This window comes from Berghia stephanieae, chromosome 1 (genome assembly GCF_034508935.2).
Source record: "Berghia stephanieae isolate SIO BIC M18660-M18661 chromosome 1, UCSD_Bste_1.3, whole genome shotgun sequence".
NCBI classification, from domain to species: Eukaryota; Metazoa; Mollusca; class Gastropoda; order Nudibranchia; family Aeolidiidae; genus Berghia; species Berghia stephanieae.
In genome coordinates, this window is record NC_088360.1 from 129,729,363 (window position 1) to 129,742,099 (window position 12,737).

At 38.0% G+C, this 12,737-nt stretch overlaps 1 protein-coding gene across 1 annotated transcript in view; it reads left to right on the forward strand.

Moving 5' to 3' along the window:
* Nucleotides 1-12,737, forward strand: part of LOC144963159 (dynein axonemal heavy chain 6-like) — a 139,919-nt gene that overhangs the window by 3,861 nt on the left and 123,321 nt on the right. Inside the window, exons 5-10 of the mRNA XM_078896871.1 lie at nt 525-639; nt 1,568-1,706; nt 4,188-4,335; nt 5,582-5,704; nt 8,969-9,103; nt 10,493-10,613. Of these exons, the coding sequence (XP_078752997.1) occupies nt 525-639; nt 1,568-1,706; nt 4,188-4,335; nt 5,582-5,704; nt 8,969-9,103; nt 10,493-10,613 (781 nt within the window). The remainder of the gene's footprint in view (nt 1-524; nt 640-1,567; nt 1,707-4,187; nt 4,336-5,581; nt 5,705-8,968; nt 9,104-10,492; nt 10,614-12,737) is intronic.

Sequence of the window (12,737 nt, forward strand, 5' to 3'; positions counted from 1 at the left end):
TAATGTTCATAATCTTGATCATAGCTGTTTTCATACCATCATCAATTCCGGTATTATTCTTTTAATTGTTTGTTTATAAGCGCATCCGCACAGTTGGAAATAATTTACTTGATTATTGTTTATTTTCAAGGTGATTATCTTGTTTCCTGTTAATTGGAAATGAATTTTATGTTTGATTTTAGTTCGGTATTGGGAAACTGCCTAAATATAAACTAACTGAAAGGTGTGTGTAAGTCAATAAAACGTGTTTTAAAAAATCGCAATAGCTGATTTTAGTTAATTGGAATGCTGTTAACTGGAACGCAGTTAACTGAATTAAGAGGTATGGATTGTGGGTTTCCAATCCAGATAACTGACTAGTTAACCGGTTAACCAGTTTTTCGCAAAGCAAATTATGTCGTAACCAGATTTTTTTTTTCGCAAAGCACTGATTTGCCCACTCATATGTTTTCCATGCCAAGGTGAAAAACGCAATTACTATAATATCTAAATAAACGTTTGTGCCACACGACTTGCTGTTTCAGGAAGACATCGATGACACGGCAGTCGTCCCCGTTGAGATTACAGACCGAGGGAAGAGTTGGATGGGGCGGAAACACACCAGTGAAGCATTACCATCCATCCAACCGTGCATCAAATGTAAGACAATGATTAGATTGGTGTATTAAATGGCATTGGCACTTTGTCTTTTGTTTTAACTTTCTCGCTTCTGTTGGGAACTCCGATAGCTCGGTTTGTAGAGCAGGCTTCGTGCGCAAAGGGACAACGATCCAACGATTTTTGAAGTGACACTCCTCCTACCCCCAATTCACCCAACAGTGATTGGCTAGCTGGGTATGCTAGATCTGGTTGAAAGGGTTGCAAGCGTTCACTAATGTTCGTTTAATGCTTAAGAATCCGTGATAAACTTCGTCTCGATGTAACTTATGGCTGTTAAGGGAAACTCACTTAATAAGAAAATAAATAAATAAATTATAAAATTCCCTTTATTGATCCCAAAGGCGAAATTTGTCTCTAGAGTCTATTCCAAAGGGAAGACTGGAATAACCCAGGCGTCAGCCGTTGTGCAGCGCCGCAAATTGAGCGTGGGAAAGGTGACTGTCTCAAAGCCATACAACGCAGCGGGTATTCGAACTCGGTACTTTACGGGTATAAAGCAAAGAACGTATCGCTGAGCCACATGGCCCGCCCCCCCCCCCTTTTAACTTCTCTTTATTCCGGTTGGCATTTAGGTTCTCCACTCCCGTATGTTCTGGACAATTCTTTGGACTTTCCCCCAGCAGTCGTCGATGGTTATTAGAACCGCTTCCACTGTCTCCAAGTCTTGGGTTCAAACGTATTCAAATAGTTTCGGGTTATCTTAATCATATGATGCATTACATGTTCTCTGAAAAAGAATCTCAGAAATAATAATTGTTTGTCACAGTATGGCAGAATCTTAGTTTCAGTTTTGTTTTGTTCAATTTGGGACCGATTGTTAAGGGCGTTGAGCGGGTTTATTGAATATTGAACTATATTAAATTGTCACGTTTTTCGTTATGTTTTGCTTTTTTTGTTTTGTTTCCAGGGTTGAAAAACTTCACCGGTATGACTGACATGATGGAGATAATCGACATGGTGAAAAAGAACAAGGAGAAATATGCCTGTTTCTACCTTACCCCTGCTGTCCCTAAGGACTCCATACAGTATCATTACTACAACCTCATGTAAACCTCTTTTAATGTCCAGGATTCTTGATACGTTATTTGATTCCATGCCTTTCAATAGTCTGCCGATAATTTGTTTTATAAAAACTTGCGCTTTTATATAGCGCAATATCCACTAAACGTGCTCAAAGCGCTTTACAAGGGGTCCCTGACCAACAACAACACGTAACATGTAGAACGGGACAAGACGCCTGTTAGGTGATATTGCATTTTTTTTCTCTGACAGAAACAACGCTGTTAACGGTCAGGTACTCATTTTACACCTGAGTACGGTGAGAGAATATGAGTAAAAAGCCTTTTTATAGGACTCAACTATGCGCCGAGCGAGGCTCTAACCCAGGACTTTCCCATCCAAAAGCGAGTGTCATACCAATAGACCACAGATTTGTTAAATTATATAAATCGACAAATAGTTCTACCTTTAGTGGATGAAAGCTGTACCAAATAGATTTCGTCCTGCTGCTATTGAATTGGTTCATCAACATCGTTCAACACCTTCTGCTTCACCGTTTTCTTCATACTCTTCCTCCTACTCCTCTCCTCTTCCTCCTCCTCCTCCTCCATCTTCATCCCCCTGACATCTACCTTACCTATGACTTCCCAAAGACTCGATACAACAATATCTCTACGCTACCGTACTCTGAAAAACAAAAACGTATTTGTTACAGTGCCAAGTTTAGTTAGAAGCTCAATTTTTATCAAAAATGAGTTATTGTCATAAATGATTAAATCAACCCTTTTTTTTGCACATCTGTCGGAAATACCAAAGCTTAATTTCACTTCTGAATATTTTTTTCAGCTAATCAAGTTGAAAAAGTATGAAATTTGAGAAAAGGTCCTGGATACCTTTCTCATACACCTGACCATAACTTCATGAAAAATCACCCGATTTACTTCAAATAAAGATTTAAATGTTCTGGGGAGCATATTCTTTCAGAAAATGCAGAAAAATGGAAATCCAACATTTTCCCCATCCGACAGATTACGTCATGCACTGACACACATTTTTTTACATTACGCATTAAAAAAATATTTGGCAAGAAAACTCGTCTTTTATATAACGACCGATTCGAATGACCCTCATGTTGCCAAAAGCTGACAAACTTGGCACTTCCCATATTTCAGGACAAACATTTAAATACGTGTTTTTTTTCAGATTACGGCTGTACAAACCTTCAGTTTTCCGCATGCATCCTTAGTTGGATGGATGGTAATGTTCAGTGGTGTGGTTCCGTCACATGTGCGGGCTATGTGGTGCTGTGGTATGACACTCGCTTTCGGATCGAGAGGTCCTGAGTTTGAGCCTGTCTTGGCGCGTAGTTGAGTCCTCGGAAAAGGCTCTTTACTCACATTCTCGTTACTAAGGTGTAAAATGAGTGCATGATCGTTAAAAGCGTTGTCTCCGTCGAAAAAAATGTAATTTCGCCTAACAGGTGTCATGTCTCGTTCTACATGTAACCTGTTGCTGCTGGTCACGGACCCTTTATAAAGCGCTTTGAGCTCATTTAGTGGATATTGTGCTATATAAAAGCTCACGTTTGTTTTTCTTTACTTGCCTGTGATTCATATGTTTAAAGAATGATTGATTTCAGATTTACTCCTATCTCGTCTAAGATTTCCATGATTCTTTTATAACCTCAAGTTGTGCGTATTTGTGGTATCGTGGTATCACACCATACTCGACTTTTGTTTTGTAAAGTCTACGGTTCTGGTCCCGTTATAGATAGAATGAAGATGACGTCACTCAGGTCTTTTTTGTGTTTGTCATCCACGTTTATGAGTAAATCCCACTAAACTGTGTTACCCAGACTATAAACGACCAAGATTACACATAGTTTTGTGTAAAGGTTCATTATATTTCCGGATGGCAATGTTGTGAGTTTCTTAGCCAAAGCCTAAGTATCTATAGATAGTATGCAGATGACGTCACTCAGGCCTTTGTTATTGTTTTTGCCATCCGCGTTTGTGAGTTGTTCTCACTAAACTGTATTAACCAGACTATAAAAGTTCATGGTTACACAGAGTTTGTGTGTTGGTCCGTTATACTTCCGGATGGCAATGTTGTGAACTCCTTGGCCAACCGCATTCTATCTATAGGCGATGTTAAGTTAAATCTTTGAATACAGCTGTATTCACGGGGTTGTTTTTTTTTCATCAAACTCGGGTGTAAATCGAGTGTTAGCGTGACCGCTACCAGTGTTATTTCTCCTGTCATATGTTAAGTGTTGCATTGGCTTGGTATTCCTTGCAATTCGCTTTGAGGACATAATTTGGATAATACTCTATATAAAAGCAATGTTTTTTTTATCTCAATTAATTTACTCTCAGAATCTCTTTAACTTGTCGAAAATATACTTCTGTAAAGGAAGTAAATGTCATGATATTAATCAATGATTGTTATGGTATATACTTTTATTGATAGCAGTCAATAAAGTGCAGTTTTGTTTTGTTCTTTTTAATCTCTTATGCCTGTGTGTTCAGACTGGTGCGTCACGCCGATGTATTCCCCAATGATTTTGTGACCATCAGTTATGTCCACGTGATGCGTACACGGAAAGGATTACCCATGGAGGTGGTGTCCCTGGATCAGTGGAAGAAGGAAGTCACGCATTTCAACGCATTGAGAAAGGTAGACTTTAGCATCAAAGGTAGAATTTATTGAACACCCTCAAATCTCTCTCTCTCTCTCTCTCTCTCTCTCTCTCTCTCTCTCTCTCTCTCTCTCTCATTTAATTAGTTTTGTTATTGTGATGGGGACGTGTAAAGAGTTATATTTTGATGGTGGTGTCTCTGGATCAGTGGAGAAATAAAGTCACGCATGTCATCGGTTAGAGAAAGGTAGACGTTCTGTATCAATAGACGTAGATATATTAAACACCCATCTATCGCTACCTGATATAAGGTAAGTGTGTTATTGTAGTGCGTACATGGAAAGGATACAAATGGAGGTGGTAATGTAGACTTTAGTATAAAAAGTAGACTTTTGTATCAAAGGTACACTGTATCAAAGACACCCTCTCTTTCTCTCTCTCTCTCTCCCTCTCTCTCTCTCTCTCTCTCTCTCCCCCTCCCTCTCTCTGTCTCTCGCTCTCTCTCTATCTCTCTCTCTCGCTCTCTCTCTCATTGATATAACTTATGCGTGTCATTGTCATCCAGTCTGCAGTGATTGGGTAGCTGGGTCTGATAGATCTGATGGAAAGAGCTTTGAGATAGACTAGCATCATATCCAAAGGATAGCAAGCAATTGCTGTTGTCCGTTTCATGCTATAGAAATCTAGATAAATTTCGGTCCCATAGGCCTAATGGCATAGGATGACTACCTTTGTTTTGATCGTTTTTTTTTAATTTGAAGGAAACATTATCAGTTGAAAATATCATAATCGTCGCCTAAAGTTTATATCAATGAGACGATCTATATTATTTTTCCATGTTCTTGAGTCACTGGTCACACAGCAAATTGTGTTCAAAAAGTCCTACATTATAAAAATTGTTCATATTTTGAAATATCCAAAATTACAAATTATAACATTTTCACATTGAACCATGAGTATGTTAACAACATCATCAGCAAAGTCAAATGTTTACATGTATTACAAAAAATGCAATCGCTGGACATGTACAGATCATGTGATTGATGATTCGGTTGGAGGAAAACCTGAATATATAGATCTTCCCGTTAAAATGTCCTTATTTCTCTCCTTCCTCAGATCGTTCCTGTTAAAAATGTCCGTGTTTCTCTACTTCCTCAGATCGTTCCCGTTGAAAATGTCCGTGTTTCTCTACTTCCTCAGATCGTTCCCGTTGAAAATGTACGTGTTTCTCTACTTCCTCAGATCGTTCCCGTTGAAAATGTACGTGTTTCTCTACTTCCTCAGATCAAGACATTCTTCTATCACCGCAAGTGGAAGGCGTTCAACGTATGGCTGAAGAATGTCAAAGCCCGAAAACTCAACATTTGTAAGAAATTTTTAAACGAACACCTGTTCATTCTAAACGCAGTAAGTTGAGTCGATTGTTTTTGTCTGTGACAACACTTTGTATCTGGATTCAGTTCTAGTGTCTTCTTCTTCTTCTTCTTCTTCTTCTTCTTCTTCTTCTTCTTCTTCTTCTTCTTCTTCTTCTTCTTCTTCTTCTTCTTCTTCTTCCTCCTCCTCCTCCTCCTCCTTCTTCTTCTTCTTCTTCTTCTTCTTCTTCTTCTTCTTCTTCTTCTTCTTCTTCTTCTTCTTCTTCTTCTTCTTCTTCTTCTTCTTCTTCTTCCTTCTTCTTCTCTCTTCTTCTTCTTCTTCTTCTTCTTCTTCTTCTTCTTCTTCTTCTTCTTCTTCTTCTTCTTCTTCTTCTTCTTCTTCTTCTTCTTCTTCTTCTTCTTCTTCTTCTACCTATCTATCTGTCTATCCGTCTATCTATTTATCGGTGTATTCCACTTTACTATCGCATCGTTCCTTCGCGAAGATTCGACCTTCGCTCATCCAACAACCCCCCCCCCCCCCCCAACCTCCGCCGTGACCCTTTCACCTCGCCCCCTCCACCGCCCCCTACTGTTCCACTACAGCGTTCTACAGCCACTACTACTACTACTACTACTACTACTACTACTACTACTACTACTACTACTACTACTACTACTACTACTACTACTACTACCAATATGTCTTTTATCTTCCATTATAGTCTGGAAAGTTCTGTTCCCTGACGCTGACCTTTGCTTATCAATAAGATCACCCCCCTGGGGCACCCTATCCTCTACCCACGCCACGCTAACATTTCATTCATACTGCAACCACCATTGAGTACAGAGAGTTACAAGTTATTTTTCATTATATTTTATTTGTTTTCCACGTTTATTTGTGTATTGTTGTGCTGACGAAGGGTTTGTACCCGAAACGTCCATTGTCTGTTTTGTTCCCATACGAAGCCTTCCATTTCACTCTTTCGTTAGTATTTTACGATCACCGGCTTCAGGCAGCCCTTAACGTTTTCAAATACTACTATTACTACTACTACTACTCCACCTACTACTACTTCTTCTTCTTCTTCTTCTTCTTCTTCTTCTTCTTCTTCTTCTTCTTCTTCTTCTTCTTTCTTTCTTCTTCTTTCTTCCTTTCTTCTTTCTTCCTTCTTCTCTTCTTCTTCTTCTTCTTCTCTCCTTCTTCTTCTCTTCTCTCTTCTTCTTCACCTCCTACCTCTCTACTCTACTCTACTCTTACTCTCTTACTCTCTCTACTACTTCTTCTCTACTTCTATTCTTTTTTCTTCCATTTATCTAATTCTTTCCTCCTCTTGCTTATCTAAACTCTTCCTTCTCTTCCCTATCTCTCTCCACGCTTACATTTCTTCATCACTTCTCTTCCATTGATCAGGAGTCTTACAGTTCATTTTTCATTATATTTTCTTTTTTTTCTCCTCTTTCTTTTTTCTTCTTGCTGACAGTTTTACCAACTCCATTTCTTTTTTTCCATACTAAGCCTTCCTTTCACTCTTTCTTATATTTTTACGATCACCTCTTCAGCGCCCTTACGTTTTCAATACTACTATTACCTACTACTACTCTCCTATCTTCTACTACTCTTCTTCTTCTTCTTCTTCTTTTCTTCTTCTTCTTTCTTCTTCTTCTTTCTTCTTCTTCTTCTTTTCTTCTCTTTCTTCTTCTTCTTCTTCTTTCTTCTTCTTCTTCTTCTCTTCTTCTGTCTTCTCTTCTTTACTTCCTTCTTCTCTTCCTTCGCATTCGACCTTCCTCTCTCCCCTCTTCCTCCCATCTCCTCCCCTTTATCTCTCCCTCACCTCTCCTCTTCCTCACTTCTTCACCTCTTCTTCTTCTTCTTCTTCTCTCTACTCTCTCTTCTCTACTCTCTCTACTTCTTCTCTACTACTACTACTCATATTCTTTTATCTTCCATAAGTCTAAGTTCTTCTTCTGACGTCTGACTCTTCTTATCTTCATTCTAATCCCCTCCTCACCTTCCTTCTTACAGACGTAACTTTTCATTCATACTCATCACCCATTGTCGATTACATTTTTTTCATTATTTTTATTTTTTTCCACTTTATTTTGTGTATTGTTGTCTGACATTTGTCCCGTCGTCCATTGTCTGTTTTTTCCCATACTAGCTTCCTTCTCTTCTTCTTCACCTCTCTTATCTTCTATCCGTCTATCTATTTATCTGTATCCCTTTCTTATGCATCTTCTTCAAGTTCACTTCTTACTACTCCTACTTACTCACTACTTACTCATCTCACCTACTACTTATCTACTACTCTACTCTACTACTACTATCTACTACTTACTTACTTACTATACTACTACTACTTCAATATTCTTTTCTTCATTATATCAATTCTTCCTCTACCTTCTTATCATTATCACCCCTTCACCCTTCCTTACCACGCCATAACATTCTTCATACTGCAATCCATTGTAGTACAGAGTTCAAGTATTTTTCATATATTATTTTTTTCACGTTTATTATTCTTCCACTCTTGTCTTTTTCCATACTATGCCTTCCTTCATCTTCGTTAGTATTTTACGTACGTTCAGTTACTTCATTACTTCTCTTACTACTCTTCTCTTCTTCTTTCTTCTTCTTCTCTTCTCTTCTTTCTTCTCTTCTTCTTCTTCTTCTCTCTTCTTCTTCTTCTCTTCTTCTTCTTCTTCTTCTTCCTTCTTCTTCTTCTCTCTTCTTCTTCTTCTCTTCTTCTTCTTTTCCTTTCTTCTTCTTCTTCTTACTTCTTCTTCTTCTTCTTCTTCTTCTTCTTCTTCTTCTTCTCATTTATTATTATATTATTATTATTATTATATTATTATTATTATTATTATATTATAATAATAATAATAATAATAATAATAATAATAAATAATAATAATAATAATAATAATAATAATAATAATAATAATATATATAATATTATTATTATTATTATTAATATTATTATTATTACATAGTAGTTAGTAGTAGTAGTATAGTAGTAGTAGTAGTAGTAGTAGTATAGTAGTAGTAGTAGTAGTAGTATAGTAGTAGTAGTAAGTAGTAGTATAGTAGTAGTAGTGTAGTAGTAGTAGTAGTAGTAGTAGTAGTAGTAGTAGTAGTAGTAGTAGTAGTAGTAGTAGTAGTAGTAGTAGTAGTAGTAGTATTGCTATCATCATCATCATCATCATCATCATCGTCATCATCATGATCAACACCATTATTATCATTATCATTAAAGCAATACTATTATCAACATCATTATCATTAGAATAAAAATGCGTGATATACATTTTTCTCCAGACACTTCGCCCGGCCATTTTCCAAGTGGTCGAGATGTGTCTCTACACACAGGAGATCAGCCTATTCAGCATTGAGGAGAAAGTCACTCACACTTTGAGGTCATTTATGGATGCACAAAAATCTCAAGTATCCAAGGTAGACTCATCTTCATTTGTACAAGCCCATTATTCATTTAACCCCCCCCCCCCCCCCATACACACAAACATACACACGCGCGCGCATTCTATTGTGCGGATGTGTGGTCTATAACTATTCCTAAGTGGAAGCTTGAATTTTATTATACCCCTTTCGTTTTGAGGAAAGCCCCAATGTTTCTATAACTGAATGGCCAAAATATTACAAGGCATTCATAGTATCCTTTTTTAAAACAACAAAAAGACAAACAGACAAAGAAACAAAAAACAAAAAATCCAAAACAAACACCCCCCCCCCCCCCCCCCCCAATAAACGTAGGAGTTCCAATGGTCTTCCCAGACGCGTCCGGTTTTACCCAAAAATAGATGTTGTCGCGTAATGATATTCTGGCCTTAACGATAATTCATAAAGTCAAATGGTTAAATTCGAGAGCCAATCCTGTATCTTTATAAAAAAAATAAGAGAAAATATTTTGATAAGAGCCACGAGTGAGGTCATTGGACGGGTAAAATCAAAAGTATCCTAGAACTCCTGCATTTAAAATTTCATACTCGTCCGCAGTGCCCACACCTTGGCAATCAAAACGGATAGGACAGAGACGTCGTGACGTCACACCTATTATTCTTCCGGTTCAAACCCCTTAAGAAATTAGGTTACATGTTGAATCATAAGGTGGCAAAACTATTTTAGTAGCAGGATGTATAAATAGTATGCGCATGGCTAAGAAGCTCATAACATTGCCATCCGGAAGTATAACGGACCAACACACAAAACTGTGTGTACCCATGAACGTTTATAGTCGGGTTAAAACAGTTCAGTGAGCATTACTCATAAACGCGGATGGCAAAAAACAATAACAAAGACCTGAGTGACGTAATCTTTGAACTATCTATAGGCAGATTCTTAGGATTAGAGTATGTAAAGGAGCAAGGATAGATGATATTTGTTGTATATATTCAATCTAGAAAAGAAAATGCCACCACTATGAAAAGAGAAGACTAATTGCATAAGGGATGTATTCAGTCCTCCGGAAGAATTTTTTTTACACTTCAAATGAGATTGAATTCATTTTTTTTTGACATCACACTTTTGTTCTGTATTGGGAATGAGAATTTGTTTGCACTGACTTGCACCGGAGTTCAAGAATCTTATAACACCATTCTATGACGTAAATTGATTCCTTTGGTTATTGATGCTATGCGTTTAGTTAAAAAGCTTAAACATCCGCCAGTCCGATATACTGTACCAATACGCAAAATTATGTGTCACCTAAAAGTTTCTAGTCTGATTAATACAATTTAATGAGAACTACTCATAACAATGGCTGGCTAAAAATAATAACAACGAAATGAGTGACGTCAATTTCGTTTTCCCTCTGTAATTCGGCAGGTGACCTTTTGCCTGGAAGATTTCAAACGCGTGGTCTGTGAGACAGTCTATGGGGCGTGCCGGAACTGCCTGATCGACGCCGGATTCCTGCCGGATGAGGACACGATGATGACGTCCAAGGGTAAGTCGTAATCTGGAATTCCAGAATTTAATTTTGTTGAGTTTCCATACAGAGCAATTTCCTATAAATGTTCTTAAATAGCTTGCCAAGGAGTCTTGAGCCAGTAGCAACTCTTTACATACAGGACGAGACATGACACCTGAATGGTGAAATTTCATTTTTATTTTTTATCTGAGCGAGTGCTATTACCTTCAAAGTACTGATATCAAACCTGGGCACGGTGAGATAATGTAAGCAAAGAGACTTCTCCTGGGATTCAACTTTGTGCCTCCCAGAGCGGGATTCACAACACAAAACCTCGCACGCCACTTCTGTCGTGCTCTGAGAAAAAAAATACGTATTTGAAGTTTTGCCAGAAAACTTGCTTTTCAAATATTAATCCAATAACTCACTCCTTACCAGCCATTTGTCGAATTTCCGCCGAAAATCACACCCACCCAACACAAAAATAGACTTTTCTTACTCAACCAAAAGAATATTATTCAGCAAAATGATGTCCACAACACACTGTTTAGTATTTACAGCTGTTATCAAACCTTTACATTTTGTGCTCTACAAGAGAAATCAGAAAGAGAAAACTCGGTTGTATCGTAATGAATGTGAATATTTTCCTATTTTCAAATATCACTCCATTAAAAATCATCATCTTGGTAAAAAAAACCCCTCAAACCTAGGACTTCGCGTAGACTCAGATAGTCCCACGACATGGACGTTATTGAATCACTGATTTAAATACTGCCCATTTTTGAACAGCTTCTAAAATGTTATTGACGCAACCAAACGTAGCCTTCCTTGATTCATAATCTTATACTGACCAAACATTTATCTCAAAACACAAGGCGACGGCCACCAAAAATAAATCGAATCGTGAATTGTTTTCAATAGTTCAGCCAATGGGATCATTTCTTTCCTTGAGCACTACTAAGCTCATTGGACGGTGCACTCACATAAAATAACGTCATATAGATAGAATGCGCTTGGCCAAGGAGTTCACAACATTGCCATCCGGAAGTATAACGGACCAACACACAAACTCTGTGTAACCATGAACTTTTATAGTCTGGTTAATAGATAGAATGCGCTTGGCCAAGGAGTTCACAACATTGCCATCCGGAAGTATAACGGACCAACACACAAACTCTGTGTAACCATGAACTTTTATAGTCTGGTTAATACAGTTTAGTGAGAACAACTCACAAACGCGGATGGCAAAAACAATAACAAAGGCCTGAGTGACGTCATCTTCGACCTATCTATACAGTTTAGTGAGAACAACTCACAAACGCGGATGGCAAAAACAATAACAAAGGCCTGAGTGACGTCATCTGCATACTATCTATACACGGATTCAAGCCGAAGCTATAAATAAAACGAAGTTGACGTCACTCAGTCCTTTGTTTTTTAATCAGTGATTTTTATGAGTAATTCTCACGAACTTCTATCAATGAGACAATTAAACCTCGTAAGGTGAAACATAGTTTTGTGTGTTGATACTTTATAGATAGTTCGAAGATGACGTCACTCAGGTCTTTGTTATTGTTTTTTGCCGTCCGCGTTTATGAGTAATGCTCACTGAACTGTATTAACCTGACTATAAACGTTCATGGATACACACAGTTTTGTGTGTTGGTTCGTTATACTTCCGGATGGCAATGTTATGAGCTTCTTAGCCAAGCGCATACTATCTATACCCGGCTGGCGAATGTTCTGAGTTTTTTTTAACTAAGCGCAATGCATCTATAAGTTAACGAAGGCTACCATGAAACGCGCCCACACCACGTACGAACAGTCCGTGGTTCTATTTGGCAATTGGATTCAGTAGTCTGATGTCACGCCGCCGGCAACGGCGGCCATCTTGGTTCTAAACAAAGAAAATTATTACTTTTTATTCTTCAAGCTGGCTAGAACTTTTCATATGTCTTGTGACCAGAATGTGTAAAAGTCAAAACACGATCAGATCAAGTTTATGTTTTTTCCCCTCTGGATACGCTTTTATGCTCGCCGGAGACATATTTCATACGGGCGTCCGCAATTGTTCCGATAGTTTAGAGCCAGTGTTGCTATGTTACCATGCGTCATTATGAAGGAAGTGACGTTACGACTATTGAATCCTATTGGAAACAA